At 57.4% G+C, this 20,812-nt stretch overlaps 1 protein-coding gene across 8 annotated transcripts in view; it reads left to right on the forward strand.

The window, feature by feature from the left end:
• The window catches only part of Lrrc49 (leucine rich repeat containing 49), a 48,183-nt gene extending 27,771 nt beyond the window's left edge, over positions 1-20,412 (forward strand). For all 8 annotated transcript variants that reach the window (XM_048329652.1, XM_048329653.1, XM_048329655.1 and 5 more), the window contains 8 exons: positions 5,992-6,139; positions 10,886-10,969; positions 12,257-12,426; positions 14,041-14,278; positions 15,346-15,531; positions 17,197-17,306; positions 18,052-18,205; positions 19,949-20,412. In XM_048329652.1, the coding sequence (XP_048185609.1) occupies positions 5,992-6,139; positions 10,886-10,969; positions 12,257-12,426; positions 14,041-14,278; positions 15,346-15,531; positions 17,197-17,306; positions 18,052-18,205; positions 19,949-20,152 (1,294 nt within the window). In that variant the 3' untranslated portion in view covers positions 20,153-20,412. The remainder of the gene's footprint in view (positions 1-5,991; positions 6,140-10,885; positions 10,970-12,256; positions 12,427-14,040; positions 14,279-15,345; positions 15,532-17,196; positions 17,307-18,051; positions 18,206-19,948) is intronic.
• The last annotated feature ends 400 nt before the right edge of the window (positions 20,413-20,812 follow it).

Consider the following 20,812-nt stretch of genomic DNA (forward strand, 5'->3'; position numbering starts at 1 on the left):
TTTTTTTTTCTGGTAGACTTTTCCAGTTCACCTCTTACACTAGCTTGGGGAAGCCCGTGCTGAGGTTACCGGGACTTAGCGGGGATCACTGGAGTTGCAGGCCGGGAGGCCTGGGTGAGTCAGCGGTTCCTGGGCCCTTGTTCTCAGCTGACCACTGCTTCCCGGCCCCTCGCCGCGGGCCCGGCCAGGGCCGCCTCCTGGGGTTTCCGGCCAGGCGGAGCCAAGGCCGCGTGCTTCCCGCAAAGCACATCTTCCGCTCTGCTTTGTTGGCACGCACGGGCAGGAAGTGGCACGGTGAAGACGTGCAGGAAGCAGACCTTGGAGATGTTTCCGAAAGCCTGAAGACGCAAGTGTGCCAGCTCGCCGCTGTCACCCTACTGTGCGCCGGCATAGCAGAGTTGCCAGGATTTCTCCCCGCGACCCGGAGGCAGGACCAGGCCAAGGAGGACGGAAGCAGCCATGCGCGGCGCCTGCTGGAGCTCCCCTGGGGGGCCCCACATGGCATCTGGCAGATGCACAGATCCCCAGTGACCGCAGGACTTCCCCGGCTCTCGGGGGGCCATTCGCATCCAGCCCCGCGTCTGGCGGAAGCACAGAAAGTCCCCACATCTGATGCCACCTGCGCGGTGACGTAACGCCAGCGCGGGCGCTCGTGGGGGGCAGGGGCTCGTGGCGGGGGTGGGCGTGGCAGGCAGGCCCGCCCGTGCACCCCCATCCATGCGCTGGCTCTGGTGTTCCGTGGGCGCCCAGCTTGGCTTCGTGTCTCGGCTACTCTGAACAGCGCTGCTGCGGGGAGCAGGCGAGGGCAGGGATCTCAGAAGGGAGCTGGCCGAGCCCCCGCACGCCTGCCATCCCCGCAATGCAGGACTCGTAAATAGGAGGATCGCAGTCCAGGCCACTGAACGCAAGACCCAGTTAGAGACCTAACAGAAACAAGGGGACTGGAGATGGAGAGCATCCGCCTAGCAGAGCCCTCGAACCCAGTACCGGGAGAGGGAGGGAGGGGCGGAGAGAGCGTGTGCGCTCACGGGGAGGAGCAGGCCTCCTGTCATTGCGCGCTCGCTTGTGGGGACGCCGCCTCAGTGGTTTCCGTGTTCTGCACTGGTTTGGGCCCCGCTGTGTGCAGGCGTCCTCTTTGGGAGTCCTTGCAGATGCCTGTCCCTATCTTCCTAATGGCGGCCATTCTAACAGGCCTGAGATAGCGCCTCACTGTGGTTTAATGCACATGTCACCGATGGCTTTGTCACATACCTGTTGGCCATTTGTATATTCATCTGAGAAATGCGTTATGCATATCGTTTTCACATACACCTTTCTTCTTGTGACTTAAAAAGCAACGGGCCAGGCAGCGGTAGGCCTCAAGCTGGAGGCCGCTTTCCCGCGTGAGGACCTCCCGGGTCAGCGGTGCGAGCTGAGCTGGTTCTGGAGCTGGCTGCTTGGCTCCAGGGCGCGGCTGGTCCTGTGCCCCCCCTTCCCCCCCCCCCCCGCCGCCGGGTGGATCTGGGACATCCGCAGGTGTTCTGTGCTCGCCTCGGGGCTGGGGCCGGCTGGCTGGCCTTCCGCACCGGCGTCCCTTCCCCTCCCCTCCCCTCCCCTCCCCTCCCCTCCCCTGTCTGAGGAGTGAAGGGCCCTGTGCAGCTGTCTGTGTGGAGCAGCAGATACAGTGCTGTGGAGAATGACCGGAACTAAAGCCATGCCTTTTCTCTCCTACACTAACCTCGTGAGGGAACCCACAAGGCCCCAACAGGCAGAACCCCTCAGCTTGTAGAAGCGCCAGTGCTCCGAGTCCCCGTCTGTCATGGCAGCTCCGGAGCGAGGACCACGCGATCCTGGGGCCCCTGAGAGCCTGTGGAAGTTCAAGGCCTCGGGCCCCAGCTCAGGCTGACTGGCCAGAGGGGTGCCCACGCTCGGTGTGCCGGAAGGCGGCCAGGAGGGCGCTGCTCTTCCTTAAGTAGGTCAGGTGTCCGGCTGGCGCTGTCCACCTGGCCAAGGGCATCGGTCCCCAGACATATGTGCCCTGTCCTGGGACAGTGGGGTGGGCGCATGGCAGGAGAGGAGCAATCTGTGACAGGAGGGAAGGGCAGGCGGAAGACAGCGACAGTGGAATCCGACCCAGTAAGCGACTCTCTGCACCTTGTTGCTCTTGTTAATGTCGGAGCTACACAGTGGTTACTCCCTTCATCTGTCCTGTTCTTCACTGGGTGGACACACGCTAGTGTCCCTCACCTCACACAGCCATCCGTCCGCCTGACCAAGACAGAAATGCTCCATCACCCCACCACCACGACTCCCCATCCTCCCCTCCACGACTGTCCATCCTTCTCCATGACTGAATCACCCCACCCGGTGACGCTCCATCCTCCCCTCCATCCTCCTCCGTGACTGTCCATCCTCCCTTCCATCTTCCTCCATGACTCAATCATTCCACCCCGTGACTCTCCATCCTCCTCCTCCTCCATGATTCTCCAATACTCCAACCCATGACTCTCCATCTTCCCCTCCATCCTCCTTCATGACTCTCCATTACTCCAACCCGTGACTCTCCATCCTCGCCCTCCACGACTGTCCATCTTCCTCCTCTTCCTTCATGACTCTCCATTACTCCAACCCGTGACTCTCCATCCTCCCCTCCATCCTCCTCCTCCACGACTGTCTATCTTCCTCCTCTTCCTCCATGACTCTCCATTACTCCGTGACTCTCCATCCTCCCCTCCATCTTCCTCCATGACTCAATCATTCCACCCCGTAACTCTCCATCCTCCTCCTCCACGACTCTCCATCCTCCTCCTCCTCCTCCATGACTCATACTCCAACCCATGGCTCTCCATCCTCCCCTCCATCCTCCTCCATGACTCTCCATTACCCCACCACCATGACTGTTTATCCTCCTCAACTCTCCATCCTCCCCTCCATCCTCCTCCATGATTGTCCATCCTCCTCCTCCACCATGACTCCATCTTCCTCCATGACTCTGCATCACCCCGCCACCATGATTGTCCACCCTCCTCCATGACTCTCGGTCATTCCACCCCGTGACTCTCCATCCTCCCCCTCCATCACTCTCCACCCTCTCCTTCTCCCGTATGACTCTCCATCTCATCCTTTTTCTCCTCCACGACTCTCCACCCCCCTCCCCCCTGACTGTCCGTCCCCTCTGAGGCGTGCACTTCTCAGATCCTCGGTAGTGTGCTGACCGCTGCCCGAGTCTAGCTCCCATCTGTTTCCTTCTTGGTGGACAAAGCAGACCTGCCTCACCCACAGCCATTCCTTCTACCATGGAGGTGTTAACGACCAGCGTTCAGCTTCTCAAGCTTTGCACTAGCTGTTCCAGTGCATCAGTGATTGCTGCAGCCAGTCCTGTGTTCATCCCTCAAGATTTGAACCTCTTTCCGCAGAAGGCTTTTACATACAGGAACAAAGGGTTACAATCTTCGGTGTCGCAGATTTGTCTCCGATTGGTCAAGCTGGCTCCTGTCACCTTCCGTGATGCCCCCACCTTCCTCTAAGCTCTTCTTTACTTTCTGGCGGGAGATGCGCCAGGCTCACCTTGCGCTTTTCAGTTCTGGCTGTGTCCCGGGCCACTTAGGGAAGGACCTGTAGCTCCTGGGAGTGGAGAGTGGTTCAGCCAAGGCTCACGGCACGTTCTCTTCACCTTTCTTGACTTTTAGAGGAGGAGAGATTGTCTGGCACAGAAAATTGACCCTCTGCGCCACAGTGCGTCCTGCGCCGCGCGTGCGTCCCTCGCCGGGGGTGCTCATGTTGGCTTATAGATCCTCCAAATGGCCCCCAGTGGCTTCTCGTGTGTGGTTCAGTCCTGTGGGCAGCTGTCCATTTCATTTCACCTGCAGGGCCCCGTGGGGCCCGAGGTGACTTTCCTATTAAGGAAAGTTCTCACTGATGCCTACTAAATAGCCGAGCCTTCCATTGTCTGAGAGGTCCCAAGAGCAGAGTGATATAAGTGGCACAAGTAGGTGAGCCGTCCACCATTTCAGAGCTCCTGATAGCACATGGACAGCAAGAATCAAAATCCTGTTGCTAAAGTGCCCAACTCGCCATTGGCCGCTTTCTAATTGGAGAAATGGGACTGACATTTGGAGTTGTTAGTTTAATATCTGTGTAGCATACACACAGGAGGATTTCATGAGGATTCCACTTTTTTCTCTGTTTTATTAAGCAAGCATAAAAGGGGCTGGCATGTTCTCTTCCCCCTTCCATGTGGCCTCAGTCCCTTGGGGACAGACAGCGCCTCTCAGGGCTCTTGGCAGAGAGGAGGCAGGAGCGGCACCAGGCGGAGCCACTGGGAACCAGGAAGGGACGGAAGTCAGATCTGAGTTAAATGTCAGTGTTTAGAGCAAAGCTTTTCTAATTTGATACTCTAATGAATGTCCTTAACACATGTATGCATATTGTCTAGTACATATTACATACATTGTATATGTACACAATCAATCATACATGCACACAAGAAACAGAGAGAGGGCGAAATAGAGAAGAGAAACAGAAAAATCAACTGTTTTTAAGAGCCAGTACTCCACTGTACTGTACTGTTTAGGCAGTCGGATTGTGATTTTCTCTGGTTAGGTAGGACCTAAGTCTCCACGAGTCTGCCTTTGTACTTGATAAGAGCACTGTCTGGGCTGGTTACTGGTCAGATGCCTTGCAGATGGACGCAGAGTTTTGTGAGGAGTCTCCTGGACCAAATAAGCAGATTCGTTGCTACTCTACCGGAACCGTTCAGAGCACAAGGACCGGTGTCAGCCCTGGCACCTGCTCTGAGAGCTAGAGTCAGGCCGGAACTGGCCGAAGCTGGCTAAGGCGACTGTGCTGTCCATTCCCCAGGCCTGCTTGCGCTTGAAGCTCTAATGAGCCTCTGGTGACACTGTTTCCTGGACATGCTGTTTAAGTCTGCAAGGGATTGTTTCACTCCTTGCTTAACACCACTCATTCGCTCATAGATGAATTGGGTTGGTAATTATTGGACCTTTTTATTCCCCAAAGGAATACTCTGAGACATAGGACTGTGAAATGGTTAGGTGCTATGACTGTAGTTTAGAATTATGATGCGCAATGAGATACAAATCACATACCCTTTGTTCTGCACACTGTAAACACATAGTAAACAATTAGAATGTCTATAATGAAGCTATCCAACTTTTCTATGCTTTTGAATATATTCTGTGTATTTTTGTGCATCTTCCTGATTAGTGACATCTGTTTCTGTGTATCACAATGATTTATGAATATCTTGATCTTTTGGGGGGGGCTTGGGGCTTGGACTAAGGGCCTGAGCACTGTCCCTGGCTTCTTTTTGCTCAAGGCTAGCACTCTACCACTTGAACCACTTGGCTTTTTCTGTGTATGTGGTGCTGAGGAATGGAACCAGGGCTTCATATATACAAGGCAAGCGCTCTACCACTAGGCCATATTCCCAGCCCTCCTGATCTTTTAATTGATCATTTTGAGACCCCTGTAGGAAAAGGCATGAGGTGATTTCCTGGCAGTGATTCCCCTTGGGATCATTCATCCCATTCTTCCATTCGTTCAGCACAACCTTTTTGCATACTTACCGTGTGGTAGGTGGAGTCAGGTGGCATCAGCTTAAGATTCCCAATGACTTCTTGCTTCCCACCCCAGTAATGGCTTTCTGGGCAAGAGGGCACGGGGTCACCGACGTGTGTGAGTTAAGGCAGCTTGGTCGCGGCTGTCAAATGCCGCGCAGGTCTGAGAAGCTCCAGGACCAGGGGCCTGGCCGTCGGGGTGCGGGTGGAGGGGCCCTGGGAGAGACAGACCGTCGCGAAGCGCCCCAACTCTGGGAAGACGCAGACGTTGCCAGTAAGCGTGTACCCCCCTGGCCGGCCGGCGGTAGCAGGTCGCACGGTGTTCAGGAACTCGTGGCCATCTTGTCACACTGAGCGTGTGGAACGTTGTTGAGGTAGGAGCGCCCTGTGTGAAGGCTGTACTCTAATCAATCACTCCCTGCCTCTCCCGCAGCTTTGAAAGCGTCGCCTGCCTTGCTGACTCCACTTCGCTGTCGGACATCACTTTTGATGGCAACCCCATAGCTCAGGAGTCATGGTACAAGCACACGGTCCTGCAGAACATGATGCAGCTGCGCCAGCTCGACATGAAGAGGGTCACGGTGAGCACCGCCCGGGGGTGAGGCCGGGGGCGTGGGCGAGGGCCCCCACGGGGGTGAGGCCGGGGGCGTGGCCGAGGGCCCTCCCGCGTGAGGTCAGAGGTGTGGCCGGGGCCCTGGGGGGAGGGGGGAGGCCAGGGGCGTGGCCGAGGGCCCTCACGGGGGTGACGTCAGGGGCGTGGTCGAGGGCCCCCACGGGGTGAGGCCGGGGGCGTGGCCGAGGGCCCCCACGGGGGTGAGGCCGGGGGCGTGGCCGAGGGCCCCACGGGGGTGACGTCAGGGGCGTGGCTGAGTGCCCTCCCGGGGGTGACGTCAGGGGCGTGGCCGAGGGCCCCCACGGGCGTGAGGTCCGGGGCGTGGCCGAGGGCCCTCCCGGGGGTGAGGCCGGGGGCGTGGCCGAGGGCCCCCACGGGGTGAGGCCGGGGGCGTGGCCGAGGGCCCCCACGGGGGTGAGGCCGGGGGCGTGGCCGAGGGCCCCCACGCGGGTGAGGTCAGGAGTGATAAGAACAAGGATCATGCCCAGCTCAGTGTGGAGCAGGAGGTAGGGGGTGGGGTCAGGTCCGGGCTCAGCTAGGGAGGCTGGGAAATGCCCGACGGGTCCCACACAGCTGGTGAAGTACTTTCCTTTTAGCTTGCATGACGTTTCCAAAGGGCTGCTAGATGGCTGGACGTGTTGGAACCTAGCTGCCTGTGAGCGGGCCATGAGGTTTCCTCTGCCCAGAGGCGCTGGGGAGGCCCCTCCCCCTCCCGGGCACCTTGAAGCCACTTGCAGCCTCCACCGCTCCGGTGGGCATGCGCACACCGCCCCTGGAGAAGGAGGTGCCCAGCTGTGTCAGGACAGTGTGTAAACCCTGTGTGTGTAGGTACACATGTGCACACACACATGCACACAAAGCAAAGTAGCTCAGAGCGAGGCAAGCCCTGAGTTTCCAGAGAAACAGACCAAGTTCTGAAATCCAAATCCCTGAGTCGGCACGCAGACGGGGGACGGCCACATGGAGAGGGTGCGGCCCCGGGAAGCGTATGGAGGCCGGAGGTCTGACTGCAGAGGCCTCGGGCACTTTGTCTCACAAGAAGGAGGCTAGACTTAAAATCTTGGGCCCCTGGTAGAGCCCTTCAAGTGTTTAGGTAGTGCCATTGGCCTGTTGGAAATCGTGTCCATTGGGTAGCCACCAAGAGTGACTTGGGGAACACGGGGTGAGTGTAGAGTCAGCTGTGCTGGGCGTGGGGTCCAGACAGGGTCACACTGTCTGTCTTAGAGAGAGAGAAGGTGAGTGAGATGAATGGAAGCCTGGCATGGGTGGATAGACGGGTTTGAACCAGGCCCGTCCAGGGCAGTGACCGGCAAGGTTTATGTGCAGGGGACCTGAGCGCTTAAGGGCTGTAGCATCTGTGAACAGTCTGTAGATGAATGACCATGCTTTCTTCTGGTAAAAGATGGCAGCCAGGCACCAGTGGCTCACGCCTGTCATCCTAGCTACTCAGGAGGCTGAGATCTGAGGACCGTGGCTCAAAGCCAGCCCAGGCAGGAAATGCTATGAGACTCTTACCTCCAATGAACCACCAGAAAACCTGAAGTGGCGCTGTGGCTCGGGTGGTAACGCGCTAGCCTTGAGCTGAAGAGCTTATGGACAGCACCCAGGCCCAGCGTTCAAGCCACACAACCACCAACAACAAAAAGATTACTTGTAGACACCTGGCAGGCAGGGGACTGGTTTGTGTTTGGCCAGAGTGTGAAGTAATCATGTGGCCTTTGGAAGTTGTATCTGGACGTGGTGTCGGCTAGCAGAGACCCTGAACTGTGAAGTAATGAGCCCATCCTCATCTCATAGGGACGAACAGAAGAAGCTCAGCACTTGAGCTCTTGCTTCCATTAGTCAGATGGTGTGCGCACACTTCATGGACTGGCCACTAGGAGGCAGCGTGTGCTCACGAAACAAAAAACTCACTTCCCTGACTTTGGTGTCTTCCAATGCACACACTTGTGCCTGCCATGGAGCATAGCACAGAGCACGCTGTTAGTTTGCTGTGGCCGGCATCGATAGTCAATGCTGGTTAGTCTCTGCTGTGGCAGGCATGGCTAGTTAGTGCCAGCCAAGGCATGCTTTTCTCCTCCCCTCCCCTCTGAAGTTCCTCCGGTCACAGAGCCTGCTTTGTCAGCGAGGCATTGGTCCCATCACAGGAAGACTTGGCCACACACACACGCACACACACACGCACACACGCACACACACACACACACGGACATTGAAATGCTGGTCCTCGATTGCCCGTGTCGGCCATGAAGGTGTTAACGCAATGCGACCTCCTCGCCCTACTTTGCTCCGTCCGTGACCGCAGACACTCCTGAGCTGGCAAAATGAGGAGACATGGGTTCCCTACCTTCGGAAGAGATTATTCCCCCCAAAGTAGCAGAAAGCCCCTTAGTGTTTAAGGGTGCTTTAATATTCTGCAGGCCCAAAGAAAACAATGGCTGTTGGTGCACATCTGTTCTGCAGTACAGTGTTAAAAACACATTGCCAGTTAACTTGAAAAGTTCTGCATAATAAATTACTGCCCACATTAGGCTATTTATTTTGGAACAGAATTCTTCCATATAATATGGGCACTGTGGTAGAGCCATAATCTGCTACAAAGTATAGTTTAGGTCATTGAGAAACATATTAAACCATTGCACTACTTAATTAACTTGAAATTCTTTCTCAGTTGGATGTAAAGTAAGGAGAGAGGCAGTGTTTCTCAGTCCGGTTTGACTCTTCCTCCTCTCCGGGACTCCCTTGGCCTCCCCTCTTCTTCCTTCCCCTCCCCTTTGTAAGGAACATGGCTTTGATCCCAGAGTTCCACTCTTATCACAAAGGTGCCAGAATTCTACAGTTTTTCCTTTCGTACCAACAGATTTATAGCTTATCTTCACAATTAGGGGGTTTTATTTCTGAATTTAGCTAGTCCATAATAACTGAAATAGTATAGGCATCAGGTCTAAAAATTGCTTAAGACACTCAGTTTTTAAATTGGCTTGGTGCATATCCAATTTTCCAAGGTTTGGGTTTCCTTTGGGAGCCCCACTGCCTCGAGTCGAAGCTGGAGTTCTTTCAGAAAGTCTTAGGAAATCATCTGGGAAGTCTGTGGATGTCCTGAGCTCCAGGGCTGTTGGAACAAGCAGCCCACCGGCTCATCCACGTGCCCAGGGGCCGGCACCGCCAGCAAGGTGGTTCCGGGCAAACGTTTCTACCCAAATAGGTTATACTTTGTGGTGCCTGGTGAGTATTTGCTGACCAAAACAATTAGCAGGGCGAGCAGGCCAGCTTTGTGTTGCCATGAAACAGAACTAAATTTCTAACTTAAAATACATCCTCCTAACGTATAAGTTTTAAGAATATTTATTTTCCTTATTGTAAAAGAATTTAAGTGCACCAAAAATCATATTCAATTTGATTCCCTTGAAAATAACTGAATTACATGGCAGATAATTGCTGAACTCTAATTCCTCCTTTCTCATCTCTTTAAAATTATAGAGATAAGTTTCCTTATTATTAAAATAAAAAAGCAAAAACTTCCATTTCCAGCAGGACATGGCTGAGGTTCTGGTCTCAGTCTCGTCTCCAGCTGTGATACGCCATGTTGAGTTACCAGAAGCTTCTAGCAGATGCTTGCTGCCTCCCCCCTTTCACTCGGAGATAGTTTGTTTTTGTGATTCTTAACGAAATTCTTCAAACTCTGTCTCCAGGGGCATGTGCAGTCGACCAGCTTTTCGAGCGTATTTTCCTTACAATTCCAATGTATATGTGTGTGTGAATATAATACACACTGCGTATGTGTGTGTGTTGTGTATGTGCATGTGCCACCAGCGTGTGCCTATAGTTCACTCTTATAATTTGCCATTCTTGGTGGGCATGATGGCTCACAAATCAGAAGGCTCACAGTTGGAGGGCAGCCCCGGCAAAACGTTACAAGACCCCCGTCTCGTTCAGTAAAGAGCCGCGCGGGACGACACAGGCCTGTCATCCCAGCTTTGCCGGAAGTACAAATAGGAAGACTGCTGCCCATGGGAATAGTTGAGGCCCCGTTCCAAAAACAAAGCAAAAGTAGCCTAGCAGGCGTGAGGCTGTGAGTTCAAACCCCAGGACAACAAATAAACAAATGACATTCTTCAGGGAGGAAAAATGGTTCGGAATATATCCCTATAGATATCCCTATAGAGTGATACATGGTAGCTGTCTGGTTTGAATTAACACACTAGGGTTATAACTGGTTTTTAACATTTTCTAAACTTAACAGTAATATATCCTAACTCCCCCCCCCCAGCTTTATTGAAGTATGACTGACTAAATTACAAGGAAACTTTTTTTTTTTTTTTGCCAGTCCTGGGCCTTGAACTCAGGGCCCGAGCACTGTCCCTGGCTTCTTTTTGCTCAAGGCTAGCACTCTGCCACTTGAGCCACAGCGCCACTTCTGGCCATTTTCTATATATGTGGTGCTGAGGAATCGAACCCAGGTCTTGATGCATGCTAGGCAAGCACTCTACCACTAGGCCACATTCCCAGCCCCTCAAGGAAACTTTTGTGTCCAGAAAAATTGCACAGCCTGGCGGGCCTTCCCTCTGCTGACCGCCTGCCATGCTCAGCGGCTCGGAGTTGAGAGGCGCCAGTAGCGAGAGGTAGAAGAAAGTGGATGGTGGCGCCCAGGCCCAGAGTCGCGGGCCCCAGATGGTGACTCTTCGTGCGTGACCCTCGTAACCCTGTTTTCTAGGAAGAAGAAAGGCGCGTGGCGTCTGTTGTAGCCAAGAAAGAAGAGGAAAAGAAGCGTGAAAGCCATAAACAATCCTTGCTGAAGGTAGTTCCCGGGGCCGGGGGGGTGGGGTGCATGTGTGCACGTTCCCCCGTTCTAAGTATACACACACTCTACACTGTGTGTGTGTGTGCGCGCGTGTGCACTCCTCCGCACCAAGCCACCAGCCAGCCTGCTGGTTTTTCTCTTTCTTATTTTCATGCCAGTCCCAGGGCTTGAACTCAGAGTCTTGCACTCTCACCTGGCGTTCTTGCCTCGTGGCTGGCACTCTACCACTTCAGCTGTGGCTCCGGTCCGTCCTTTTGCTGCTTAATTGGAGGCGGAGTCTCATGGATGCCCAGGGCTGGCTGTCAACTGCAGCTCTCAGCCTCAGAGTAGCTAGGAGGGCCTGGGACCATCTTTCTCATTTCTCACACACAAGTGCGCACTTACAGACAGTTGCTGTGCAGAAATACACCTGCACCTAGGAATAAAATGTGTATTGTGAAATACACACCAGAGCTCTATGCCACCCAGCTGATTCTCCATGGGAAAACCAAGCCACACCTCCGGTGCAGTATTTTCCTGGTTGATTTGAGGCGGAGTCTCACGGACTTTCCTGCCCTGGCTGGCTTCAAACCGCAGTCTTCAGATCTCAGCCTCCTGAGTAGCTGGGGTTACAGGCGTGCGCCCCCAGAGCCATTTGGATATTGGTTTTTAAACCCCACCTTCAATCTTTTTCATTCCTATGATCGATATAGTTGGGCCTGCCAGCCCGTGACCCCATTCAGAAGACACAGGCCTGGGACGAGGTGAGGCTCAACCGCCCTCTGGGTCAGCTGAGGCCCCTTAAAGCTCGGGGCGCACTGGTGACGTATCGCTGGAGGTCAGGGTTTGTTTCCGTTCTCGTAGAACGGTGCTAAGGATCCAGAAATGCTTCATCCACACAGCTCCTTGCCGAGGTCCCGGCCGTGTCTGTGCTCCCTCTGAAGGAATTGCAGCCTGGGTGGGGGGGAACCTGAAACACAGGTGGCCCCCCTCCCCCACCCCACGTTGTCATTATGGATCAGGACCATGAAAATTGGACTCACACTTCCGTTTAAAAACAGAAGCGTAACAACTTCTGTGAAATTAAGTTTTCAGGTAGTAAATTTTCACTCTTGAGAGGGTTGTCCATCATTTTCAATAAAATTCAGTTCCTAAGAAGTAACTATCCGCATGGGCCATTACTAAGATGTTTGAAGGCACAGATAAGCTACTCGTAAGAAATAATCTTGGACGGTATACACAGTATGCGCCTAGAATTTCCTAGATTTGCGTTCTCTCATCCATGCCCACAACTGCCTCCCGCAGGAGAAGAAACGGCTAACGATTCACAATGTCGCCCGGAAGTGGGGCCTGCAACAGCAGCGCATCGCCAGCCAGGAGACCAGGGGGCCCGACTCCCCGCCCCAGGACCCCTGCCAGGTCCCGCTGGACGGTGGCGGTGGCGGCCATGAGGCCGGCCCTCCGGAGGAGGCGGGGTAAGCCGAGGGCTTGGGGAGGGGGCGCCGCTCCCTCCGATGATAGATATGTCCAAGCGTTCTAGGAGAGTTAGAAGCGGAAGAAGTTGGAAACACTGACGATAAAAGTCTGAGGCTCACCACATTGCTAGTTTCTCATGGGTGATGTAAGAGAGCCTAGGTGACGTAAGAGAGCCTAGGTGACGTAAGAGAGCCGGTGGCGTGGGGCTGTTTGGGATGCCGTCTCTCCCATCACCCGTGTGGCCGCCCTTAAGCGAGCAGATGGCCCGTGATGAGCAGGGCAGATGGCCACGCAGGACAGGAGTGTGCGTGTCATCAGCCCCCTCCCCCCCCTCCGCCACCTGCTCCCCACTGTCCTTTCCAGCAGGGAGTCTGCGCTCTTGCAGCTCCGCCCATCTGCCTTGACCCCCAGGACCCCGCCCGGGGCCGGCGCTCCTGCTCCTCGACAATCCCAGCCCTGCCGCGTGCGCAGGCACAGGGGGGTCGGGGTTGTTTGGTCTCAGAGTCACCCGGACCACACAGGGCGTCATGGCTCCATCACGGCCCAGCCTGCGGCGGGGCCGACCGGAGTGGACAGGGCTGACTGGCCCTGGCGGAGTGAGCGGGGCAAAGCTTGTCCTCTACTCATCAGCAGGAGCTTTAGACTGAGGAAGATCCCCGTGACTGATTATCCAGTCCATGGAGATTCATCTGGAAGCACTGCCAGGGCTTCTCGTCATGTTTGATTTCAGCTCAGAGAAGTCCTCATTAATTTTACAGACTAACTGAAGTATAAACCTCAAAAGCCACCGAAATAGCAAAAAAAACTAGCCAAATTACCACCTTACCTAATATCTAAAAGATACTTGTAATAGTTGGCACGTTTCGTTTGTGTGGCTCTTACGCTTCCCGTGGTATTGTTTTATAAAATGCACTTATCCAGCTGCATAATTCTATACATTTATAAAAACCAGCTTATGCCTGTCATCATAACTACGTAAAGGGGCTGAGATCTGGGGATCGTGGTTCAAAGCCCGCCCAGGCAGGAAGTTTGTAAGATTCTTATCTTTAAAGCTGGAAGCGGAGCTGTGGCTTCAGTGGTAGAGCAGTAGTTCTGAGCACAAAAGCTAAGGGACAGTGCCCCAGCCCTGAGTTCAAGCCCCAGGACTGGCACCACAACGAAACACCCACAGAACTATCTGTGTGGACATTGAAAGGATACCTGTGATGTATTAAGATATAGTAAAGTGGCTATCTTTTATTAATGTAAGTAATTTAGGTTTATAAGTTGGCTTTTGTTTATAATGTCCCTGCTTGTCATCAAAGTCTATGGGTTTTTTTGTTGTTGTTGTTGTTGTTTTGGCCAGTCCTGGGCCTTGGACTCAGGGCCTGAGCACAGTCCCTGGCTTCTTTTTGCTCAAGGCTAGCACTCCACCACTTGAGCCACAGCGCCCCTTCTGGCCGTTTTCTGTATATGTGGTGCTGGGGAATTGAACCCAGGGCCTCATGTACACGAGGCAAGCAATCTTGCCACTAGGCCATATCCCCAGCCCCAAAGTCTATGGTTTGAGTAATTCAAAACTTGAAGAAAACTTCTATCCATGAGAAAACTCACAAAACTGCCTGGCTCTCCAGCCCCGCGGACGCGGGGCTCAGCAGTGCCCTGCAGGGCCTGTCGGTCGCAGACACGCACCTGGTGGAGATCGACGGGGACACGCTGTCGCTGTACGGCTCGGGAGCCCTGGAGTCGCTGGACCGGAACTGGAGCCTGCAGACGGTGGGGGCCGTCACCACCATCTCCTTCACCTTCATCGAGTTCGACGAGATCGTGCAGGTGCTGCCCAAACTGAAGATGAAGTTCCCCAACCCCCTGGTAAGCCGGGCCGCGGGCCGACGGTCAGGCCGTCGGCATCCACGCTGCTCTGTGGGTGCTCTGGGGCTGGGTTCAAGCTGCCACTCGCGAGTGGCCTTGCAGCTCTGTGCTCGTGGGGGGAGTGACGGTCTACGGGAGGCCCAGTGGCTTTGGGGGAGGTTTTCTCTTGGGCGCCCCAGCAGGATCTCAGGCCTGTGCCGTCGCCGGGCTCGGCAGGCGTGGCCGTGGATGGGAGGGTTTTATAGCAGCCCTGCTCATAATGGCAAGAATTCTAGCGCTCATTAGAGTTACTTGGGGAAGTTTGCCTTCACCGGTCATGATGCTGCTTTATTTACTAATATGCATTTGCAGAAACCGGTGTGTGTGTGTGTGTGTGTGTGTGTGTGTGTGTGTGTGTGTGTGTGTGTAACCAGGGCTTGAACTTAGGGCCTCTTGCTCCCATATGGCTTTTTTTCTCAAAGCTGGCACTCTGCCACTCGAACCACATCTCCAGGCCAGCTTGTTACCTGGTTAACGTCTTACAGGCTTTTCTGCCTGGACTGGCATCAAACCCTGATCCTCAGATCTCAGCCTCCTGCGTGGCTGGGGGGGACAGGCGCGAGCCCCCAGCAGCCAGCTCAGAACACGGGTTTTGGAGCGCGTTCCCGCTTGAGTGGCTTTGATCACGTTTCTCTGGGGGTGAAGCGTTTCCCGCATGTATCTTCACGTGGCATTTTTTTTTTTCGACTTCAGCCTCCCTGAAGAAACCAGGTAGAAGCAGCCACGGTTTCTTTGGCGGTTTGGCTTTGCTGTAGCAAATCCAGCTAGCCTACGCAGTGTGGCAAGGTGGCAGGGTTCTAGAGGTGAGGCTTTGCTGGGGCACTGAACGCCCCGTCACGGAGCTCTGGGGTTGGCGTTTCCAGGCTTTCCCTTGTGGAGCCCCTGCAGCGCACAGGAGAGCCGGGGTTCCTGGGGACTCGGGGTCCGCAGTGTTGACAAGGCGCGGTGGAGAACACCGCCGGCCCGCGGCGCCCAGAGCTCCGGAGCAGGGCATGTCACACCGTCCCGTCTGTGTTCGCTTCCCCCAGCACCTGAAGTTCAAGGAAACCAACCTGGTGATGCTGCAGCAGTTCAACGCTCTGGCCCAGCTCCGGCGCATCGAGCAGCTGACCATCGACCCGCAGGGAAACCCCGTGGTCAATTTCACGCTCTGGAAATACTACGTGCTCTTCCGCCTGAGCCATTTCGGCATGCAGAAAATCAATGGGACGGAGGTAGGTGAAAACTAAATTCCAGAATACAAGTTTCAATAGGGAAATGCTGATGGTAAATGATTAGGAATCCTAAGTCATCATGATGAAACTGCTGAGAAACACGGTTTGAAAAGATTGATTAAACTCAGATAAGGGCCAGGTAGGGGCTTCTCCACCCCACCCCCTTTAATTGCAAACTGTGAGCCTGATTAGCCCAAATCCTGGCTTACCTGGCTAACGAGAACCTTGCCAAGAAGGAGGAATGCAGTTATAGAAAGCAGAAAAGGCGGCTGGCTGGGTGGGAGTGGCTCACACCTGTAGTCTATACTCACGAGACGAAGACCAGAGGATCATGGTTTGCAGCCAGCCTGGGCAAGAAACTCCGTGAGACTCTTATCTCCAATCAACTACCCCCCAAAAAAGCCAGAAGTGGCGCTGTGGCTCAAGTTGTAGAGCGCCATCCTTGAGCACAAGAAGCTCAGGGACAGCGCCCAGACCCAGAGCTCAAGCCCAGGACTGGCAGAAGGAATAAACAAAGTAGAAAAGGGTCAGAAAGAGCCCGTGTGATTGGTTCTGATTGAAATATTTGGATCGTCACGGGGGGTATTTGCTACCCTGCGGTAATGTATACTAGGGGTCTCCTCATCTTCCTAAGAGATTGCTAGTGCTCCAGACAGAATCCCATCGGCCAGGAGGGGCTGCACTAGGACAGACAGCGGGGAGCTGAGGCGGCCTTGGTGCCAGCAGCCGCCCTGTTAACCGTGGGGGTCGGGGTCGGGGCGGAGTCAGTCTGCCTGATTCTCGTACCCGAGGTGTTGAAGAGCTAGACCCCTGTAGTGCACTACAGCAAACCTTAAGGATGAAGTTAGGGGACTGGGTGTGGTAGTGCATACCTGTAATCCCAGCTAGTAGGAGGCAGAGAGAGGAGGATCCTGATTCCAGGGCAGCCCTGGAGAAATGTTTGCCATGACGCCATCTCAACAAGGTGGGCGCAGTGAGTCACATCTGTGATTGCAGTCCAAGGCCCAGGCAGGACACTCGAGACCCCGTGTGAACGATAATAGAAGCCAAGGGGGCGGGCAGCCTGGCCCACGGGGCGGAGTGCCTGCCCTGCACGCATGAGGCCTGGGTTCAAACAAAGAGAAAAAGGGCTGAGCCTCTGCCCCTCCCCCGCTCAGCTGGACGCCATCAGATGTCCAGTGACATCCCTGCCCCTCGGCGCGCCATGCCAGTCACAGCCACAACACCCCCCACGGGGCCCCCCGGGGCAGGGTGACCCCGGCAGGAACCAGATTGTACAGCCAGCCAGCGGGCAGCGCACCCCACGTGCACACGGCACTAAGTTAGGTTCGATCCCTCGCGCCCCGGTCCTTGCCAGGGTCCTGCTTCCCACAGTCGGCGCTCGTGATCGCTTATCGGAGAGGGTCTCGCTAGGTGGCCCAAGCCGGCCCTGAACTCGAGCCCCTCCTGCCTCGGCCTTCCCCAGCGCTGAGATGACAGGCGTGCCCCACCGGGCTGGCCGGGGAGTGCCTTCTGCTCGCGGGGGAGTGAGCTTGTGGGGGGGCCGTGTCCGTGGGGTGGCTGTGGGGGGGCCGCGCCTCTGGCCGGGTCCCCGGGGGGCGGGGCTGGGGCGGCCCCTCCCCCCACGCCCTCCTTGACCGCGCATGCGCGCGCCCGCCCCCTCAGGTGACGCAGAACGACCTGGTGATGGCCGAGCGGCTGTTCGGGATCCTGGCGCACGTGGCGTCGTCGGAGCTGCCGCAGTACCGCCTCATCTCCATCCTGGGCGACGCCAGGTCAGCGGCCGCCGGGGCTCCGGAGGAGGGGCGCCCCGGGCCGGGCCGGGCTGGGTGGGGGGCGGGACGCGGGGAGACCGCGGGGGATGACGGGAGCGCGGGGGGGGGGGCAGGGGGGCGGGGCCGGGGGCGGGGCCGGGGGAGGGGGCGGGGACGGGGGGAGGGGCGAGGCTGGTGAGGCACTCCTGGGCCCTTGGGGTCAGCCGCCCCGCGTGGCCCCGGGCGCGGGAGGGGGCGGCCGGCTCCCCGGGCGTCTGCGCCGCGGTCCTCCCGGGCGGTGCGGGAACGGCAGCCGCGCAGTCATGGACGGGACGTCCCCGGGGTCGTGGAGAGGCCTTGAGATTGGGCTCCCAGAGGAAACGGTGCAGGCGTTAGACGTCACGAATGAGCACGCGCGGCAGCTAGCGTGGGACACGTCGGGGCCTCTGGGGTGCGGCCAGAACCGCGCCGGGAACGGCAGGCCCGACTTGAGCCGGCGGGGAGGCTCCCGCTTCTAGAAGCAGAAGGATGGAGGAGAGAGCAGGGGACGAGTTAGCGCAGCAGGTGGAAGCCCAGTCAGAACCGCGAGGCTGCGAGGGCGGGCACCCTGCCCCCCCTCCTCCGTGACCCCCTCAGCGCCCCCAAACACCGCCAGCGCGCTCTGCCGCCGCCTGCTCCCCGGCCCCGGCGTCCTCCGCCGCGGTTCACCTGCCTTGAGCAGGGGCGGGCCCCGAAGCCTCCGTAACCTGTGCCCCCCTCTACCCAGGAGAAAGCACTTCCGCTACCTGCTGGACTCCAAGGGGAAGAAGCCCTGCCTGCTCCCGGAAGAGACCAGCGACAGCAAGAGACTCGTGGGGGAGAACTCGAACCGCGCCACGCTCAACTACACCACCAGGGAGTTCTACACGGAGAAGCTGGAGGTACGGAGAAGCTGGGGCACAGGGACGCTGAGGGTGTGGAGACACAAGGGGGCACTGAGAAGCTGGGGGTGTGGAGAAGCTAGGGATCCAGAGCAGCTGGGGGTGTGGAGAAGCTAGGGATCCAGAGCAGCTGGGGGTGTGGAGCAGCTGGGGGTGTGGAGAAGCTGGGGGTGTGGGGAAACTAGGGATCCAGAGCAGCTGGGGGTGTGGAGAAGCTAGGGGTGTGGGGAAGCTAGGGATCCAGAGCAGCTGGGGGTGTGGAGAAGCTGGGGGTGTGGAGAAGCTAGGGATCCAGAGCAGCTGGGGGTGTGGAGAAGCTAGGGATCCAGAGCAGCTGGGGGTGTGGAGCAGCTGGGGGTGTGGAGAAGCTGGGGGTGTGGAGAAGCTAGGGGTGTGGGGAAGCTAGGGATCCAGAGCAGCTGGGGGTGTGGAGAAGCTAGGGATCCAGAGCAGCTGGGGGTGTGGAGAAGCTGGGGGTGTGGAGAAGCTAGGGATCCAGAGCAGCTGGGGGTGTGGAGAAACTAGGGATCCAGAGCAGCTGGGGGTGTGGAGCAGCTGGCGGGGGTGGAGAAGCTTGGTGGGTGTGGAGCAGCTGGGGGGTGGAGAAGCTTGGTGGGTGTGGAGAAGCTGGGGGTGCGGGGAAGCTTGGCGGGTGTGGAGAAGCTGGGTATAGGAACAGCTCGGGGTACCGCCCCGTGGGGCTCCAGCTCCTTCAACACAGAGCTGGCCCTGAGCTCTAGTCCCTCCCTCTGTGTGGAGAAGTCACGGTCGGCAGGAATCTGTGCCCGGATCTAGGCGAAGCTAGGACTGAGGCGCCTGAGGCCTGCGTGAGGAGCTGGGCAGGGTTTTGCGGGTGCCCGGCTGGCAGCAGCACGGGGCCCCACCACAGCCCCCCATCGCCAGCTCTGCGCTCCCAGAGTCACCGCACTTTCCGGGGGGCCGACTGGGGCCACCGAGCCAGCAGCGCTGCCCCGCAGCTCCCGGGAGGCAGGAGGAAGCCTGCGTGAGCTTGGTGGGGTAGTCATGTGATTTTTAACAGGGTACCCTCCGCCCAGCTCTGAGACCGTGGTCTAGCCTAGGTACCCTCCGCCCAGCTCTGAGACCGTGGTCTAGCCTAGGTACCCTCCGCCCAGCTCTGAGCCCGTGGTCTAGCCTAGGTATCCTCCGCCCAGCTGCGAGCCCGTGGTCTAGCCTGGGAACCCTCCGCCCAGCTGCGAGCCCGTGGTCTAGCCTGGGTACCCTCCGCCCAGCTGCGAGTCCGTGGTCTAGCCTGGGAACCCTCCGCCCAGCTGTGAGCCCGTGGTCTAGCCTAGGCATCCTCTGCCCAGCTGTGAGCCCGTGGTCTAGCCTAGGCATCCTCTGCCCAGCTGTGAGCCCGTGGTCTAGCCTGGGAACCCTCCGCCCAGCTGCGGGCTGTGGTCTAGCCTGGGCACCCTCTGCCCAGCTGCGGGCTGTGGTCTAGCCTGGGCACCCTCCGCCCAGCTGCGGGCCCGTGGTCTAGCACAGTGTCGGCGTGCTGCTACGAGGTTTGCTCCCCTGTGCCAGAGGTGGATCCGGGCTGTGGGCACTCGCGGTGCTCACCCGCACTGTGCCCCCCGGGCCCCAGCAGAGGGCGCGGCGGCCCTGCTGCCGGGTTTCTAGAAGCCGATGGCGGTGGGCAGAGGCGCAGTCGCCGGGGGCGGGCGGGCGGGCGCGTGGCCTCCGGGACAGTGGCCGAAGGAGCGCGGCTTCCCCTCCCGGCAGGAGATCAAGGAGAAGAAGCAGTTCTGCCAGCTGTACGTGGAGGATCTGGTGAAGGAGGCCTCGGACATCAACACGAAGAACGCGGCCCTGCAGAGGCTGTGGCCGCAGATGTTCATCGAGCTGGTGCGGGACGCCGTGCTGGACATCCGCCACAAGAGCTCCTACACGCAGCTCTGCCTGCAGCAGATCGCGGGCCGCAAGTAGCCCCCGCCGGGGGGATGGGGAGCCGGGGAGCCCGGGAGCCCGGGAGCGGGGCGCCGCCCTCAGGGGCCCAGGCCGCCCGGCCCCTCCACCCGCCGCGCCGCGTGGAGAGGAGCCACGCGGGGGCGGGGACCCGCAGGAGCGACCCCCGCCCCGCCCCGCCGACGGCCCCCTTCCTGGCCCTGGCATTTCATGATTTCAAAGCTAAGCATAGGTGGTTGTTTTTTTTTATGAGTGAAGAATGAACTGAATACATTAGTTTAAAAAAAAAAAAACCAACTCCGGCCTGCAGTGTGTGCGGCGTTGATCCTGAGAGCCTGTCCCGCGTGGACGGGAGGCCCGGGAGGGAGTCTCGGGGCCCCCACCGGGGGGCAGGGGGCGGGGGGAGCCGGGCCCGTGCTGGGGAGAGGTGGCCACGTCGTCTTTGGGAAAAGCTGAGTTTCCTTCTCCCAGCGTCCAGGTTATTTGATAAGATATTCATGGATGATGAGAAAGGAGGGAGGGAGGGAGGGAAAGGAGAAAGGAAGAAGAGGGAAGAAGAAGTAATAGGGGAGGGAGGGAATAAGAGGACCTGGCTAGGTAGGAAGGCACATACAAAACAGACTCAAGATGGAGTACTCGGGAAGATCTTCATTCCAAGTGTGGGAGGACAAAGGCCGGCCT

Source organism: Perognathus longimembris, chromosome 20 (genome assembly GCF_023159225.1).
Source record: "Perognathus longimembris pacificus isolate PPM17 chromosome 20, ASM2315922v1, whole genome shotgun sequence".
NCBI lineage: Eukaryota > Metazoa > Chordata > Mammalia > Rodentia > Heteromyidae > Perognathus > Perognathus longimembris.